The 16,905-nt window shown below is 44.8% G+C and overlaps 1 protein-coding gene across 2 annotated transcripts in view; it reads right to left on the reverse strand.

Moving 5' to 3' along the window:
- The window catches only part of MLLT1 (MLLT1 super elongation complex subunit), a 155,862-nt gene that overhangs the window by 16,810 nt on the left and 122,147 nt on the right, over nucleotides 1–16,905 (reverse strand). For both annotated transcript variants that reach the window (XM_078670833.1, XM_078670832.1), the window contains exons 8-9: nucleotides 3,723–3,834; nucleotides 1,531–1,621 (exon numbers count right to left, since the gene is read on the reverse strand). In XM_078670833.1, the coding sequence (XP_078526959.1) occupies nucleotides 1,531–1,621; nucleotides 3,723–3,834 (203 nt within the window). The remainder of the gene's footprint in view (nucleotides 1–1,530; nucleotides 1,622–3,722; nucleotides 3,835–16,905) is intronic.

Genomic DNA, 16,905 nt, shown 5'->3' on the forward strand with positions numbered 1-16,905 from the left:
GGGCCATGGATTCCCTCCTTGGTCCTCACCTAGGCCAGTCGGCCTTTAGACAGACTTCCTCTCGTCTCTACGGTTGTCTCTTCCCTTATCCTCGCTTTCCCTCCTCCTCTACCCCCCACTACTTTCTCTCTCCTTTCTCTCCTCCCCTAATTGCATTGCTGATTGTTTGATATGTTTACTTGTTGATCTTTTCTGGTATATTGTTGAACCACATTCTTACACTTCCTTTCGTCTCTCCTGTAGTCTCCTAACGCATCCTCCCTCTATTTATGTCTCTCCTTCCCTCCTCTCTCAATGTATTGAGACTGAACTATTTTGTCCGACGCCCGATGGAGCTACTTGGTTTAGCTATAGGGAAAATGGGTCGTGGATTCCCCCCCTTGGTCGTCACCTACCCAGTCGGTCTTTAGGCAGACTTCTTTTAGTCTCTCCTTATTGTCTCTTCCCTAGCTCCTATCCTCTCTCCCCTGAATCTCTCCCCTTGTCTGCCCTGGGATCACAGCTTACTGGACTTTGGACGTTGCCTTGACTCGTCTACCGGTTTGTGTCCCCATCACCCTTCCCCTCCTCTTCCCATGCTGTGTCTCTCACCCTCCCCTCCCCTCCCCTTTCCCGCCCTCATTATCTGTCTACTTCCCATGCTCCAACCCCCCTCCCCTGAATCTCTCACCTTGCTGCTTTTCCCCTTACGTATTTGTGCTTGTTGTTTATCTCGACCTTACATGTAACTATGTTGCCATGCTCTAAGAACTGTGTAACCTTTGTAATGATGTAACCTGTAACTATCATCTGATGCTCATGTAAAGCGCTCTGATACCTCCGGGTCTAGCCAGCGCTATATAAAACTTTAGAAATAAATAAATTAAATAAAATAACTCCAGTAAGAGCAATTTAGACTATGTGGCAAAGTCAAACATGATTTCACGCAGTCTGGTCTCTAGGCTAGACCTTGACTGAAGGACATTTTGACCACAGCAAGCTAGAACCTACCAACCAAAATTCAGTTGAATTGGAAGATAAAAGAGGCGATTAAAATTGATCACACGAGACCCGTGGGGGCTGAGGGTACTTCAGCTACAAAACCTTAAACAGAACAACCTTGTGCCAAAATGGAGACTCCAAAAAGTGGGTATTAGGAGTGCCGCAGCAATGCCATCTTGAGCTATGATGCAAGCAAGAAGAAAGGACAGTTAAGCCCCCATGTAGGACGTGCTGGGGTAGTCATTGATCTAGGTTACAGATTCTTTCAGGCACTCGGAAACATGGCAAGACATCAGATCTCTACCAATAAGAAGGAAGTGGCAGCAATCATCACCTTAGAAATATCAACCTACTCTTAAAAACAGTACAAAACTGACTACATCTTGATCACACTGGTTGATTTCCAGGTGTCTAAATGAGGCGGTCAAGCTTAAGAATATGGAGAGTAACAGAATATTTGAGATTGTACGTAATTTTCAGAAAATCCGATCAGAAGAAACCGAAGCCAGGATAAGTGGAGTTTCTGTAACAAAAACAAACTATATTTACCACTGGTGGCATTTTCTGGGGTACAGGGGGCTCTCGACCAGGGTGACTGGAGTCTTCGCTTGTGTCACTATCGCTGTCACTCACGCTCGGTCTGAAAGATAAAGACAATTACCCACACAATTTTCTCTTTGACTACACATTAGGTCTAGCAGCCGGGCAGAGAGCATAAACTAACATTTAGTTTAATGGTTTTTCACTGAACCGTTAACAAAAGCGTCCTTGACAAACATTGTTGATGGGGTGAAAAATTCAAGTGGGGCAGCCAATTATATCCTGGTTGTCATAGTCCCATTGCTGCACCATCTAAACAGAACAGCCCAGGAGATGGGAAATAACATCTTAAGACAAAGACAAGCTAAGCAGCATATATATATAATAGGTCAGTACAGACACTTGCTTCTGCAATTAGGCCACCATGTTTGCACAAGACCAGTCTTTTCCTGATAATGTGCTGCATGTTTGATATCACCATGAAATTGTTACGTTCCTTAAGATTGCCTGCGGAGCAGAGCATGGTTTGGGAAACAAAAGCTGCTGCTCTGGCAGCCTTAGGAAAAAAGCAAATTCAATTGCTGATAAACACTTTAAAACAATTTGAGTTTGGGCTGCCTGCGCCTAACTCTGTATCCAAACCTACCTGTGGAGACTAGAGCATTTCATAAGTATTCTGAATTGCTGCCAGCTACAATGGGCTAAATGCAGAGACAAAGTTGCTAAGATGAGCGGTTCCAACAATTCTGATTGGCACCCCAACCAATTGCAAAGGGTCTCTTTTGGATCATTCAGATTGGCAACCATTGAAAATAGGTCAGCCCCTCATGCACACACTGCCAATGCCAGGATGGACAGCCTTGCAGTAGTACAAGACTTGCTGTAAGACACTAGAGCAATCTTTTCTAATTTAACCTTGTGAGGTAAAGCTAATCTTCAAAATTACACGTTCTTCTAGCAGCCTGTCTCTATTTTTCCTGGGAATAAAAAAGCCTTCTTTCAGCTTTATGTAGGTTGTTTTCTTTTATATTGTTTGCTTTCAACACCTCATAACATTTTTGGGTTCTCTCAGAATAAGGATTGCCACTGCTTTGGCATTTATTGCTGAAGTACAGTTTCTGACAAAGCCATTGGCGAACAATCTTAACACCCTGGCCACTTCTTTCTCAACACAGTCATTAAGATCCTTTCCGCTTTGTTGTGCTACCTTGTACTTCAACCAAAGCTGGTACTGCTTTAGACAATTCAAACCTACTGATTAGGAGCCAGTGTGACTATGAACTTATTTTAGAGAGTATTTTTATATTACCTGTGTTTCTGTGTGACAAAGAATTACCTTTGTGAAGTAAAGGCTATATAGGTATTAAATGCATAAATATAAAGCAATCCACGCATTAAAACATTGTTGAATTATTAAGAAAGCTCATATCAATTAGCAATTATATATATTTCCAAGAAATTATGTATTCATTGGTCCCTTTCACAGATCTGTAACAATAAAAGATAGAAGGTAAGAATAAAGCAAACTAGTTGTCCCCTACAGAAGAAATGAATAGCCTTTTCATTCATTTCATGAAGAGCAGTGGAGTTTAAGAAGCCAATCAACAATCTTTTCAGACAATATGTTTCACTACCTGCTCTATTAGATGTTTTCAAATATCTTCTAAAATTGAAATAAAGACATTTTGAATATGAAACACCAATCAGGCAATCACTTGCCTCTTCTCCAAGAAAATCTTTGTTCCTGGATATTTTCAACTCCAAGTACTAATTGAACTTGGGTTAAAAAAAAAAGCATTACCATCCAGATGGCTATTTCTTTATGTAAGCAAACTAGCATTGTCACAAGTCCCGCTTGTCAAACACTGGACCTTTTCCATGTTTAAAGATCTTCCTGCCATAAGCACAAAAATCTTCCAGGATGAGGTGGGTTGTAACTCAAAGGGCAACATATTTGAAAAGCAAAGTGTGATTTGTAAACTATATGTCAAATGTGCTATATGCGGATACAAAAGAGGACCTGAGACATCAATCTAGTACACGTGATATGTGGTATAAAGAAGGTTTCTCTGTACTTCTAGTGAGACAAATTATAATATTTCATATGTGCTAAATGTCTGTTAAGCAGGGAAAGCAGTGCGAGATAGATCAAGTTAAGCATTATAGAAGCCACTTCTCCTACACGACTGTTGTAATCTCACCTGGATTCCCTGGTAATGGGATTGGGCTTCACTACAGTTTCCTCTCCAGAAGAAGAATCATCATCATCGGATTCCTGCGACTGCAGACGTTCAACCATTGATCGAAGTGGTCCTGTGAGTAAAGCAGAAGGGAAACGTTTTTGAAAGATCTTGCTTCAAAGTGGCATTCGACCATAAATGGAAAGCAAGCGTTAGTTATGTTTTAACAGGGTGCATACTACGCCCTGAAGTGAAAATGCGCTCATGGAAAATGTAACAAATTACCCATTTCAGAGTTTAAAAAATAAAACAAATTGTGCCCAACTGTAGGAGCTAACACAGAGGATAAAGAAGAGAATCTGAAAACAGCTTGGGTTGTGTCGACAGTCAAATGCACCCACTATGATTCTATGTTAAAATACCCACACCTTTTACCTCTTTCTCTATACCCTTCCACCACACTCCCATTCCTTAATATTTCAAAAAAGGGACTATTGCCTTTCTGTTTTTGTTCTGAACTCGAACAGGGGTGTGGAGTTCATGACAGGCAGACATGTCCTGGTCGACAGACCAGGCATGGAAACAAAAGAGAAAGAGTCATGTCTTGCACTATTAAAAATAGGTCTCACCAGCTCATGCTGGGCAGAGGATTTTGTGTTATAAATTTTAGTTTCCAATTGGCGGGCTCTCGGATCAAGCAGTGCTGCTGCAAAGTAAGTAGCTCTTGTAATGCAAAGGGACAAACCTTTGCAGCTCTGATATCAGCAGCTCCTCACCCTCAGAGGTAGCCCACTGGATCCAGAGGCAGCAGACTTACAAGTGAGTCACAGACGCAACATGATAAAATTTGGATCGTCTCTGTCTGGTAGCGGTGCCACATACAGGAACAGTCGGTCTGTTTATTAAGCTGAGAGAGCTGTTGGAGTAGCAAATGCGTCTTAGGCCTTAAGTAGTAGTGGGAACCAAGATGCAAACCTTGTACAGGTTATGACTCTAAACAAAACTCTTACAATGGTATTATTTTGTAACACTTTTAAATTGCCATTCTGACTGGTTATCGACACTCTGTGACACTACTGATGCGGAGTGAACTGGATTTCACGGATGAAATTAGACTGCAGGTTGAAAACCATTTCTATATTTGCATTATATTCGATTAGGATAGGCTCCATATTAGTGATCCCTTAACATATAGTTCTAGCACACACCAATCCCAAAGCACTGCTCTCGAAGTAAGGTCAGCCTTCAGATCAGCGTAAATAGACAGTCGCCAGTAAGCACAGTGAACCCTGGATTGCATGACTGGAAATTTGCAGAGCCCATCTTCATTCCCTTATTCAAAGTCAGAGTTTCCACTGATGACTCTTAAATGTGTGTAACTCAAACCGGTCTATCACTTGGTAGCTTACATCTTACTGTGGGCTCTGGAAGGAAAATGTTACTTTCCCAGTAACCATCTGTTCATAGCTTGTAGTGCTTTAGATTCACATGCTCTGCAAAGCCCCTGCCATCTTATGCTGGGAGTGCATGCTTGCAACTTTTTTTTTTTTTTAAGAACATTGGTCACCAGATGTCTTAAGATCTCTCCTGGCCTCCCAAATGTATACTTTCTCCGCCCCTCAGACGTTTCTGAAAAGTCACCCAACTAACACGATCATCTTGGATCCATGATCTACTCCACTCATGCTTCATTCGGAGAACACGGATCCATGATCTACCCACTCATGCGTCATCCATGATCTACTCCACTCCTGCTTCAGCTAGAGAGAAGGGATCCATGATCTACTCCACTTCATCTAGAGAGAACGGATCCATGATCTACTCCACTCCTGCTTCATCTAAGGAGAACAGATCTATGATCTACTCCACTTCATCTAGAGAGAACGGATCCATGATCTACGCCACTCATGCTTCATCTAAGGAGAACAGATCTATGATCTACTCCACTTCATCTAGAGAGAACGGATCCATGATCTATTCCACTCATGCTTCATCTAGAGCAGTGTTTCCCAAACTGTGGTCCCCGGACCCCTAGGGGTCCGTGACACATTCCCAGGGGGTCCGAAGGCAGCAGTTTTAAAAGCACTGCAAATGTTCCAAGTATAATTAGAAGTTTTCGAGCAACAATAAAAGTGTCAAGACCAAGATAACACCAGTGATTAATGTTCCTGCTGGAGAGAGAGGAGTTTTGTCCAGTGGCAGCTTGACTTATTTAATGTAGCACAGAGGGTTAATATGCATCTTGCAAAGAAAGTGTGCCTGTATTTATTTTTAGGTTTCGTCCTGGCGTTGCAACTGCGTAGCAGTTGCTCCGCCCAGGCGAAATCTAATCTTATCTCTATACTGGGGACTTGACACCGCCCCTTCTTCCATTGGCTAGCTCCATAAATGGAGGCTAGCCATTGGAAGAGATTGGCCGTCAATCACGTTTTCCAGAGAAAAGGCGATTCGGGGGCGTTTCTGGGTCTTTTTTTAAGCCCCGCCCCTTGTTGCCGTGTGTCCCGGGCCGCGCTGTGATTGGCTGCAGGCCCGGGACACCCGTGACGTCAGCCAATCACAGCACGGCCCGGGACCTGACTTGTTTTTCTAGATTTTAAGCGCGATATAAATACAAATTTACAACTCGAATTTCAGTTTGCGGATAAAATCATCGTTAACCAAAATCTAAAAGAATATGCCTGAAAATAGGGACAAGCGTTCAGGTATTTTGACAGGTAAGTCACCAAAAGTAAATACACACATTAACGCTTGTTTACATCGCCAGGCTATCCGGCACAACCAGGGCACGCCCACAAAAGTCGGGAAAAACACACAAGAAACGTGATCGTTCAACAACGAATCATTGCTCGCTGCTTTGTAGCTGTGTCATCACTTCCTATGAGCTTTACGTCTGCGATGGTTACCAGGAGGAACCCAGTGGCGACGAGAAACCCGGAAGTGTAGGAGAGTCTCTGTTTCAGTCAGACAGTAGACTCTACTTGCCGCCCGGCCATGAATTACAACGCCAAGGAGGAAGACGGCGGCGGGCACCACTCGGGCGCCGGGTCCGGGGTGGCTTCAAAGAGTAAGAAGCCAGATAATACTGCCTTCAAGCAGCAGAGGTTGCCCGCCTGGCAGCCCATCCTGACAGCCGGTACCGTGCTACCTGCTTTTTTCGTCATCGGCTTAATCTTCATCCCCATCGGTATCGGCATTTTCGTCACCAGCAACAACATCCGGGAGCGCGAGGTACCAAAAACAGTACTAATCCTACCCATAAATAACTATTGTCTGCGTGACCACCCATCGCCCTGCACCCCAACGCTGTCCCGTGGCGCTATGCTTTATGTATCAATTCACACCACCCTCGTGGGCACAATGACAGTCTGTGCGCTATTAACACTGTGCCTAGGAAGAGGATTGTATTCACGGGGGGCTAGGGAGGGGATGAGCGTAGGAGGGATGGCTATTCTAATGCTCATTATTCACCCAGCCCTTAAAGCAACCCTGGGAACTAAATGGCCTTGTGAAAAAGGTAACTGGTGACCTTCGTCATACCCAGAACTGATGTTCGCAGACCTTTAATCCTGCGAGAAATCATGAGTCAATTTATATAACTTTTCCCCACATACAAACAGAGGGTCGTGCAGTTCTTCAAAGGTGTGTCATAAACATTAGGATTTCATATCGTATACACGCTTCTCGTTAATTTTATCTTTGCGCTAATCGGAAATTTTTTGTGAGCTGTTTTATTTGTAGAAAACTTTCAACAGGACATTTATGTGCAATGATGTTGGTGATTCTATATAGTTTACACTGGACTGTATGGCTGTGCAAAAATGACGGTTCTCAATCAAATATATTTTGTACGTCCGACACTTATTTTGAAAACACGTTCTTGCTACTTTTACTTTTGACAGTGTGAGATTTATATTTTTCTTTAAAGTATATGGATGATTTATTTCTGTCTAGAAAGCTATATTAAGGTCATTTTTTAGTTTTTTTGGGTCTTGTTCTGTTTAGTTTTCACGTAATTTTTTTCTGCGATGTTTCCAATTGACGTTATCAGGACTCGGTGGACCCAAGTAGATCATAGCGCTGGTGTTAATGGAATTGACTTGTGGTATTATTTGCATGAAGCTCGTACCTAAGCTTGAGAACGCACATGTGTGATACATTCCAAAAACATGTTTAAATATATTTATACATATACCCCCGTGTATTGAAGTACTTCTGTTATTCTCAAACACGTATCAATGAAAACGCAAGTATTCTCAATTACATAAACAGTTTTTTAAAAATTATAAAGCTAGATTGAATTTTGAGGTGTAATGTTGCTAATTCTTTTACGAGAAAACGAGGTTTATATCTTTTATATTTAACCTGCACCCAATCTCTTTGCGTGTGAAAGAAATACTTTTATTTAGATAATGTGCAGTCCTTACTCTGCCAAAAGTCCCCCATGTTCCATGATTTTAAGATTTCTCTTATCGCTTGGCGTTTGTGCATTACTTTGTGAAGAAAATGATTGCATTGGGAGCAGGTGTTTTTTGTCCGGGCTGTTGGGAGGGAGTCGACCTTGTAGGCTGAACAGTTATGAAAACAAGTTACTTACCTGTAACTTTGGTTCCCCAGTATTGGTAACTTTCATAGATTCCCATGCTTTGTATCATTCCCCGTCGTCGGAATGGGAGCCTCGGTAGTATAAAAAACCATAGAAACAAAAGAGAAACCTAGGCCTAGGCCTCATCTCATTTTGTATTCTATCCACCTCCTTTTGTAAAAAGAGACCAAACTTTTGCCAGGACCAATCAGAGCAGCCTCACCCTCTAGAACCTTCCTGAGAGAGCTCAGAGCCTCAGATTTTCGTAGCCGTTGTGCAAACCGCCACTAACTCTGTAAAAAGACTGAGCTTTCCCCGGGGAGGCGGGCGGGCGCATGGGAATCTATGAAAGTTACCAATACTGGGGAACCAAAGTTACAGGTAAGTAACTTGTTTTCTTGCCCCAGTATTGGAACTTTCATAGATTCCCATGCTTTGTATCAGAATAGCTAGCAGTACAGCACCATGAACACATTTTGTAAATACATGGCATCACATAACCATAGAAAAATACATAAAGTACAGTAAAAACAAACAAAATGTGCTCACCAGGATGGAGGGATCGTAGGGAAAGCTCACCTCTCAATGAAACAGATTCCGCAGGACTGCCTGACCAACTGCCGCATCATCTCGTCCTGCAGATTCCAGGCAGTAGTGTTTCGTGAAGGTATGAGTACTGCTCCACGTTGCTGCCCTGCAGATGTCCTTAATGGCAACTCCCGAAAAGAGAGCCACAGATGAAGCCACCGACCTCGTGGAATGTGCACGGACTCCGCCGTCCAGCGGCTTGCCCGCTTCCTGATGACAGAAATGAATCGCACTGGAGATCCAGCGGGAAATGCCAGTCTTTGTCAAAGGCAACCCCTTACGAGGTGCACTGTAGGACACAAACAACTGAGTAGACTTCCGAAAGGGACGTGTGCGCTCCAAGTAAAACTAAGCACCGTTGAATGTCCAAAGAATGGAGCGTACGCTCCGCAGGTGTAGAAGGATGTGGAAAGAAGGTTTTCAGAATCACCGGTTCATTCAAGTGGAACTCAGATGGCACTTTCGGGATGAATTTGGGATTCGTCCGAAGAACCAGACCTTGTTTTGTAAATTGCAGGAATGGATGCACTATGGAGAGTGCCTGAAGCTCACTCACTCGTCTAGCTGATGTTAGAGCTAAGAGGAGTGCTAGTTTCCAGGAGAGGAACTTTAAGTCTGCCTTGTGAACCGGCTCGAACGGAGCTTTCATGAGTTGAGCCAAGACAAGGTTGAGCTGCCACACTGGTGGAGGACGACGAACTGGCGGATACATCCGGAATAGGCCCTTCAAGAATTGTTTAACCACCCTAGAGGACCATAAGGAAGGACCTGCCGAACTGCGTCGAAACCTTGATATGGCCGCTAGATGCACCTTTACTGAGGAATGTGCCAAACCAGACTTAGCCAGAGATAGCAAATACGGCAACAACTGATGAGGTTGGGAAGTGTAAGGATGGAGACCTTCCCGTTGACACCACAAGCAGAATCTCTTCCATTTCGCCGCGTACGTCTTGTTGGTACTTGGTGCTCTGGCTTGAGCCAAGACCTCTCTGCATTCTTGAGACAAAGCTAGATGACTGAATTCTCTGTGTTCAGGAGCCACGCCGTCAAGTGGAGGGATCTCGGATCCGGGTGGAAAACCTGTCCCTGACTCCTGGACAAGAGGGACGGAATGGGCTTCAACTGAATTGGAGGAGCTTGGGAGAGCCGCAGTAGTTCTGTGTACCAGAATTGTCTGGGCCACGCTGGAGCAATTAGAATCATCCTGCAGGGTTCCGCCTTCATTTTCTTGAGAACTCGAGGAATGAGGGGAATGGGAGGAAAAGCGTAAAAGAACGCGCTGTACCAGGCCATCGAAAGAGCGTTCCCTAGGGACCCCCGATGGTGAACCTTGCTTGCGTAGAACCGGCATTTGGCGTTCTCCGGCGAAGCAAAGAGGTCGATGGTCGGCGTCCCCCAAACTGAGAACACTCCGTCGAGAATGGATTGATTCAACTCCCACTCGTGAGTCACTTCCGTCTGGCGACTCAAGGCGTCCGCCTTGACATTGAGAGTTCCCGCCAAGTGCTCGGCTCTCAGAGTGATGTTGTTGTGAATCGCGAAATCCCAAATCCGTTGAGCTTCTGCGGACAGAGTCTGCGATTTGGTGCCTCCTTGTTTGTTTACATAATGCATGGCCGTCGTATTGTCCGTCCGGACCAGCACTGAGCGATTGCCCACTCTGGGTAGAAAAGCTTGCAAGGCCAACCGAATGGCTGTCAGCTCCAGGAAATTGATATGGCACTGCCGCTGTCCTGGACTCCAATGGCCACTGACTTGAAGCTCTCGGAGCACTGCACCCCAGCCTTCCAACGAGGCGTCCGTGGTCATCACCATGGGTGAAGGAGAAATCCTGAACGTCAGGCCTTGGGCGAGATTGCTTTTCTGAAGCCACCATTCGCTCGCTGTTCTCATTGCTGATGTTACGACAACCCTGTCGTTGAACGACCCCTCTGCCTGGCGCCATTGCTTGTCCAGCTCCTCCTGTAGAGGACGCATCCTTAGCCTGCAATGCGGTACTAATGGTATGCAGGAGGACATCGATCCGAGAAGGGATTTGTATTGGCGGACCGATAGGACCTTGCTGCGGCAGAGTAGTTGAGCCGAAACCATACATTTTTGTTGTCGCTCTTCTGAGGGACGAGCCGTACAATGCGTGGTGTCCAGCACGGACCCCAGGAATCTGGCAGTCTTGGAAGGCAGGAGGACTGACTTGTGTTCGTTCAACTGAAGGCCCAGGCAGCGGAACAAATGGAGGCAAGTAGACACGGCTTGCGAAGCGTCCTGGAAAGAAGGCGCCTTGACGAGCCAGTCGTCTAAGTAAGGGAAAACTTCGAGAGATTGTCGTCGAAGGAAAGCTGCCACCGGTGCCAATACCTTGGTGAACACTCTCGGTGCCGACCGAAGGCCGAATGGAAGCACTTTGAACTGGAAATGGCTCTTTCCCACTGTAAAGCGAAGGTATTGTCTGTGAGCTGGGTGTATTGGAATATGGAAATATGCATCTTCTAAATCCAGCGACGCCAAGTAGTCGCCTGGATTTAAGAGAGGAAGAATTTCCTGGAGAGTGACCATCCTGAAGGAGAGCTTTACGAGATAGGTGTTGAGCTCCCAAAGATCGAGGATGGGACGCCCAGTGTCTTTCGTCTTCCGCACTAGGAAGAATCTTGAATAGAACCCCCGGCCCCTCTGAGAGAGCGGGACCGGTTCTATTGCTCCTTTGAGGAACAACTGGTGGGCTTCTAGATGTAGTAATCCTAGATGTCCTGAGCGGATGGCGCCCGGAGCTCGTGTTGGAGGAAAGTTGTGAAACTCCAACGTATGGCCACTCTTCACGATGTTGAGGACCCATTGGTCCGATGTTATTGACATCCAACTGTCCAGACAAAGGGATATCCTGCCCCCCACTGATGTGATCGGGAGGGGAGGAACAGCAGGTAGAGCCGGGAGGCCGCTATTGTCGTTTGGTGTTGTCACGGCCTTGTCGCTGTTGACGGCCTCGCGGAGGGTTGCGAGAGAAAGATCAGAGCATCAGTCAATGTAACCGTCGACGGCACCACAGCCTTCGTCGACACAATCTTCGTCGTCGATGGGACCACCGTCGACGGTCTCGTCGACGAACTCGTCGTCATTATCATCGTCGTCGACGTGGAAGCCGTCGTCGTCGACGTAGTCTTCGTCGTCGTTGCGGCCGTCGACAGCGGCCTGCTAGTCGTCGTCGACGTGGAAGCCACCATCGTCGACGAGCTTGGAACCTTGAACGTCGTCGCTGTCGTGGACACCGCTACCGTCGACGAGCCCGTCGACGGAGCCACAGAAACAGCGGGAACTTTAGCCAAAGTCACAGTCATCGACGTACCTGGTGTTTTCGTCGTCGACGGACGCTGTTTTTTCTCCGGCCCAGATCCTGAAGTGCCAGCAGAGTGTTTATCACTGGGCTTGATCTTTTTGGACGGAGGAGAAAGGATCACAACCTCCTTTTTGTCCTTTAAGGCTGGCACCACTGCTGTAGCCTGTCCCTGCCTCTCCTTTACACTTTCGTAAGGAGATTGAAGGGGACCAGCCCTCTCAGACCTGTCAGAGATCTTGTGAGGGGCTTGAAGAGGGGGCTCAGATGTCGAAGAACCAGGAGGAGACCTACCCCTCTTCTTTGATCTTTGCGAGGAAGCAGCAGACACGGAATCCTCCTCATCCGAAGAGAGCACCTCCTTGCGTGTCTTCATCTTCTGAAGCCAGGTAAGAAGCCGGCCTTCTCTGTCCCGAAGAGTCTTGTTCGAGAAAGTCCTGCAGATCTTGCAGTCTGTGGCCTTGTGGTCAGGATATAAGCAATAAATGCAATTATCATGCTTATCCTCCACAAACAGACGTTTTTTGCCACAAGAGGCACAAGACCTGAATAAGGCCTTCTTCTCCTTGTCAGACATGACGATTTGAAGCAGAAACTTGAAGAAATAAGTAGAAAAACAGTGAAAACTGAGCAGAGCTCAGTGGAGACTCCCTAGCACAACGTGCGGTAGAAAAATCTGAGGCTCTGAGCTCTCTCAGGAAGGTTCTAGAGGGTGAGGCTGCTCTGATTGGTCCTGGCAAAAGTTTGGTCTCTTTTTACAAAAGGAGGTGGATAGAATACAAAATTAGATGAGGCCTAGGCTTCTCTTGTTTCTATGGTTTTTTATACTACCGAGGCTCCCATTCCGACGACGGGGAATGATACAAAGCATGGGAATCTATGAAAGTTCCAATACTGGGGCAAGTTGGCATATCCCGAGTGCGTTTTACGAACATAAAATAGGTACACATTGAACAGGTGCAGGAGGTCTTTTCTTACACCCTCATTATCTGCAGTGCACATTATTATTTTTGTTCTCATTTGTGTACAACACGTTGTTTGAATGTGTTAACGCTGTCCTTGATGAACTACATTCAAGGGGAAACAAGCTAATAAGCTCTGGATCTTAGTTTGGTGTACTACACACATTTTCGTCTATCACTGCCCTTGCACATTCCACCCTCCACCCTATTCGCACTTCTCTATCCAAGGGTTTGCAAATCCATAACTTAAAAAAACTTTTTAACGCAATCAATAGGTCATCATTCACCACTCCGTGGGTGTTTTAATATTAAAAGAAGTAAACATGTCTCCACCAAACGGGTCTTTGACTGTAATATTTGAACATGGCCCTTTCAAACTCGTCATCCTAATGTAAATCCAAAATATACTCTTCTAAATCTCTCATCAAATACAGCACCTCAGTTCATTTCTCCCACGATATCATCTTCTTCTTGTGAGCCGCTAAGGGCAAACTTTCCATGTGTATGGCTAAAGACACCTTTTCTTTCCGGGCCGCCACGGACACCCATCGCAGCGGTGACCACCAAGTAATCCTTTCTCTTTTTTGACATCTCAATGTCCTCAATATGCCTTAACTTTTTTTGTATTCCTCTTACCAACTTCACCACTTACATATTCTCCACACTCAAATTCTCTTTTTCTACTCTTAAGAACACCACCCATAGCTTCTTTCTTCCTTTACCTGTTTCCTCATCTCATGTTGTACAAGTCTCTTCACTATCTCTTTATTTACCATATCTCCTGGAACTTGCCACTCATCATGCTCTGTTATTTAAATCCAATTTCAAAATATTTTCTCTTTCTAAACAAATCAAACTCTTTACACCTACTCTTTCCTCACTAAAAAATCAAAAATTTCTAAGCATTCCAACTGACCTTTTCAACCGCCTCCGTGCTCGCCTATTTTTTTTAGATCCTATTATAAAATCCCCAAACTAAAATGTCTATTTTAATCTTGCGTGACTTTGTAAACTCATGTGCAGACGATTATGCATTAGTAAGGGGCTCGGGCCTGTGAGCTCCTACTCGCACTGATTAATAAATGATCTTTTACGACCTGTGCTCGTATGCGGAAGTCTGATACAACAACTCGCATGCAGGCACGAGTAAGGGGCTCCGGTTCGTGAGCTCCTACGCACGTGCTCTAACATAACAATTTTTTTGAGCAGCGCTCGTATGCAGAACCTGTCACAGCACTTTGACGATCCTCGCTCGCGAGCGGCAGATCATCAATAACTTAGCAACGAACCGCACTCGCATGTTCCTCGAGCCTCGCTCGCCTGTTAATGCCGACAAGCAAACAGGCAAACACACGCCAAGAGCCCGTAACAAGTTTACAATTTAAAAAAATGCTTCCATTCATTCTCACCTAAAGCTGTTCCTACCTATCGTCTAGAAAAGTTATTAAACCATTTTGAGAACGCTAAAAGGCTAAACGCACAAATTAGTTATATTACTTTTTAGGTTTCGCCCTGGCCGTAGCAACTGCGTAGCAGTTGCTCCTCCCAGGGCAAAATCTTATGATCCTACATATGGGGCTTTAGTCCCGCCTCTGTCTTCCATTGGCTAGCTCCATAAATGGAGGCTAGCCGTTGGAAGAGATTGGCTGTCAATCACGCTTTCCCTGTGGAAACGCGATTCGGGGGCGTTTGTATGTTTTTTTAAGTTCCGCCCTCTCCTCTTCCCATTGGCTGGAATTTTACCTTCCAGCCAATGGGAAGGGGAGAGCTCGAAAAACACGCCCCCGAATCTGCCGGCCGGGACACCCCCGTGACGTCATTCCCCGGGCCGCGCTGTGATTGGCTGCCGACCCGGGACCTGACTTGTTTAAAGGAGGTTGGGGAAGGACATACTCACGGCTCAGCAACATCTTCAAAAATATATTGTGTCTCACAGTTCTGACTTGTTAAACAATAAACAGATGTTGACCTCTTTCTTCCCTTTAAGCTGAATTGAAAGGTTGAGAGGCATGATTTTTGATACGATAAATTAAATGTACCGCCTTTTTACCATGACTCTTTTTAATCGGGTACCGTAAGAGAATACAGGTTCATAGTATCTCTGATACAGCTGGCTGGAAACAATTAACTACTTTAATTTGATTACTGCTCAGTCAACACGCACTTTTCATAATACGGTCCTCATCAGAAAACAATGGGACGGCAACAATAACCAATCAGTAGAGGGTTTTCAATATCCAATCCCGAACTGACCAATCAGAGAATGACTTGTATATGAACGCTATGGAGCGGTGCTACTGAGATTCCCAAACAACCTTGCAGCTGTTAAATAGTGTTGCAACGTTAGCTATTTTAAGTGAGTTAAATTGAACAATTTTCGGTGAAAGTCACACATACCAGTTTTGAGAAGGAAGCAGTTGCTGCTCTTTTAGATTCTCGCAACGCAGGACATGTTGGCTTCGTGGTACACCCTGTCGTTCCTATGCTCTTGTTTAATTAAATTGTTTAATGGGTGAGGTACTTGTCTCGGTGTATGATCGTCTAGAAGAGAGAACCCAGCAGCAGCCACGAAATGACTACAACCCTTGGGTACTTAGCTGTGTAGGAATGTATGCCACCCTCCCAGCGGTGCCTATTTATAAAGAAAACTACATTTCACGAGGCCTTCACCTTTAATGAGGGTAAGCTTCTTCTTGGAACCAAAATTAGTCTTTATTCGCGTGTTTACGTTTTATGTGTCATACAAGTCTGTTCTGCTGCATGCTTTTCCTGAGTGCGCCGCGCGTGCCCCTCTTTTGGTCTGTTGCTGCCAGCTGGAAGGGAACAGATTAATTATTGATGTGTTAGGCACACCTGCGAACAATTTAAAGTGCACAGGGGATTAAGGCTCTAAATCTGTTTGTCATCATTTTAGCACCCTCTACCCCCTGCAAACTTTCTCTCAGGCATGTTTTCATTTAAATGTTTTTGAGGCCATTGAAAAGAGAGCTTTAAGATTTCACTGTGGTGAGAATTTGTGAACAGAATGTGCAGCAGGCAGCCTTCCAGGGCGCCTGTAAAGTAAGAAAAGTGGTCGATTGGTCCTAAGAAATAGACCGAAGTATCATAGGGAATATCTTGCTTCAAAAAACAATTAAAACTCATGGTGCTGTTTAAAACGCGCAATAGACTATTCGGAAAGTCTTACAGGATTTTGTATGGGTGTGGTAACTTCAGTAGAAAAGGTAGTCAGGATTCCTCTAAAGCAAGTGGGGTGTACATGGCCAATAAGTTCTACTGACATACAGAATACACTTTAATTGGGCATGACGTGTAGTGACACTTCTATCATTCATGCTGAACATATATTCTATACATACTCCCTATGGCTTTGGTTCAGCCTCCTTCTGCTTGTGGCTTCTTTGGTTCAAGAACCTTCAGACATTGGCTTGAAATATTATCAGACACATCTTGGATCAGCCACAGGAGTATTTTGGTTTCATCTTCTGTATGAGGGACTATTTTACACCTGATACATATATTATGTTACAAAAAACCTCACAGGTGTAAGGTGGCGCTCTTGAGCACTCCTATGTGCAGAATAATTTCAGACAATTCAATCAAAGTAATCCAATGGAAAGAAACAAAGTTTTATTCATGAAAGATTAAGCTATTGACATTGTAAATGACAATGCCATTTATTTATCTGTTTTCAAAACCAACACATAAACAATTTGTCATTTACAATGCTAATAGCTCTAACTTTGG

Source organism: Lissotriton helveticus, chromosome 12 (genome assembly GCF_964261635.1).
Source record: "Lissotriton helveticus chromosome 12, aLisHel1.1, whole genome shotgun sequence".
Classification (NCBI taxonomy): Eukaryota; Metazoa; Chordata; class Amphibia; order Caudata; family Salamandridae; genus Lissotriton; species Lissotriton helveticus.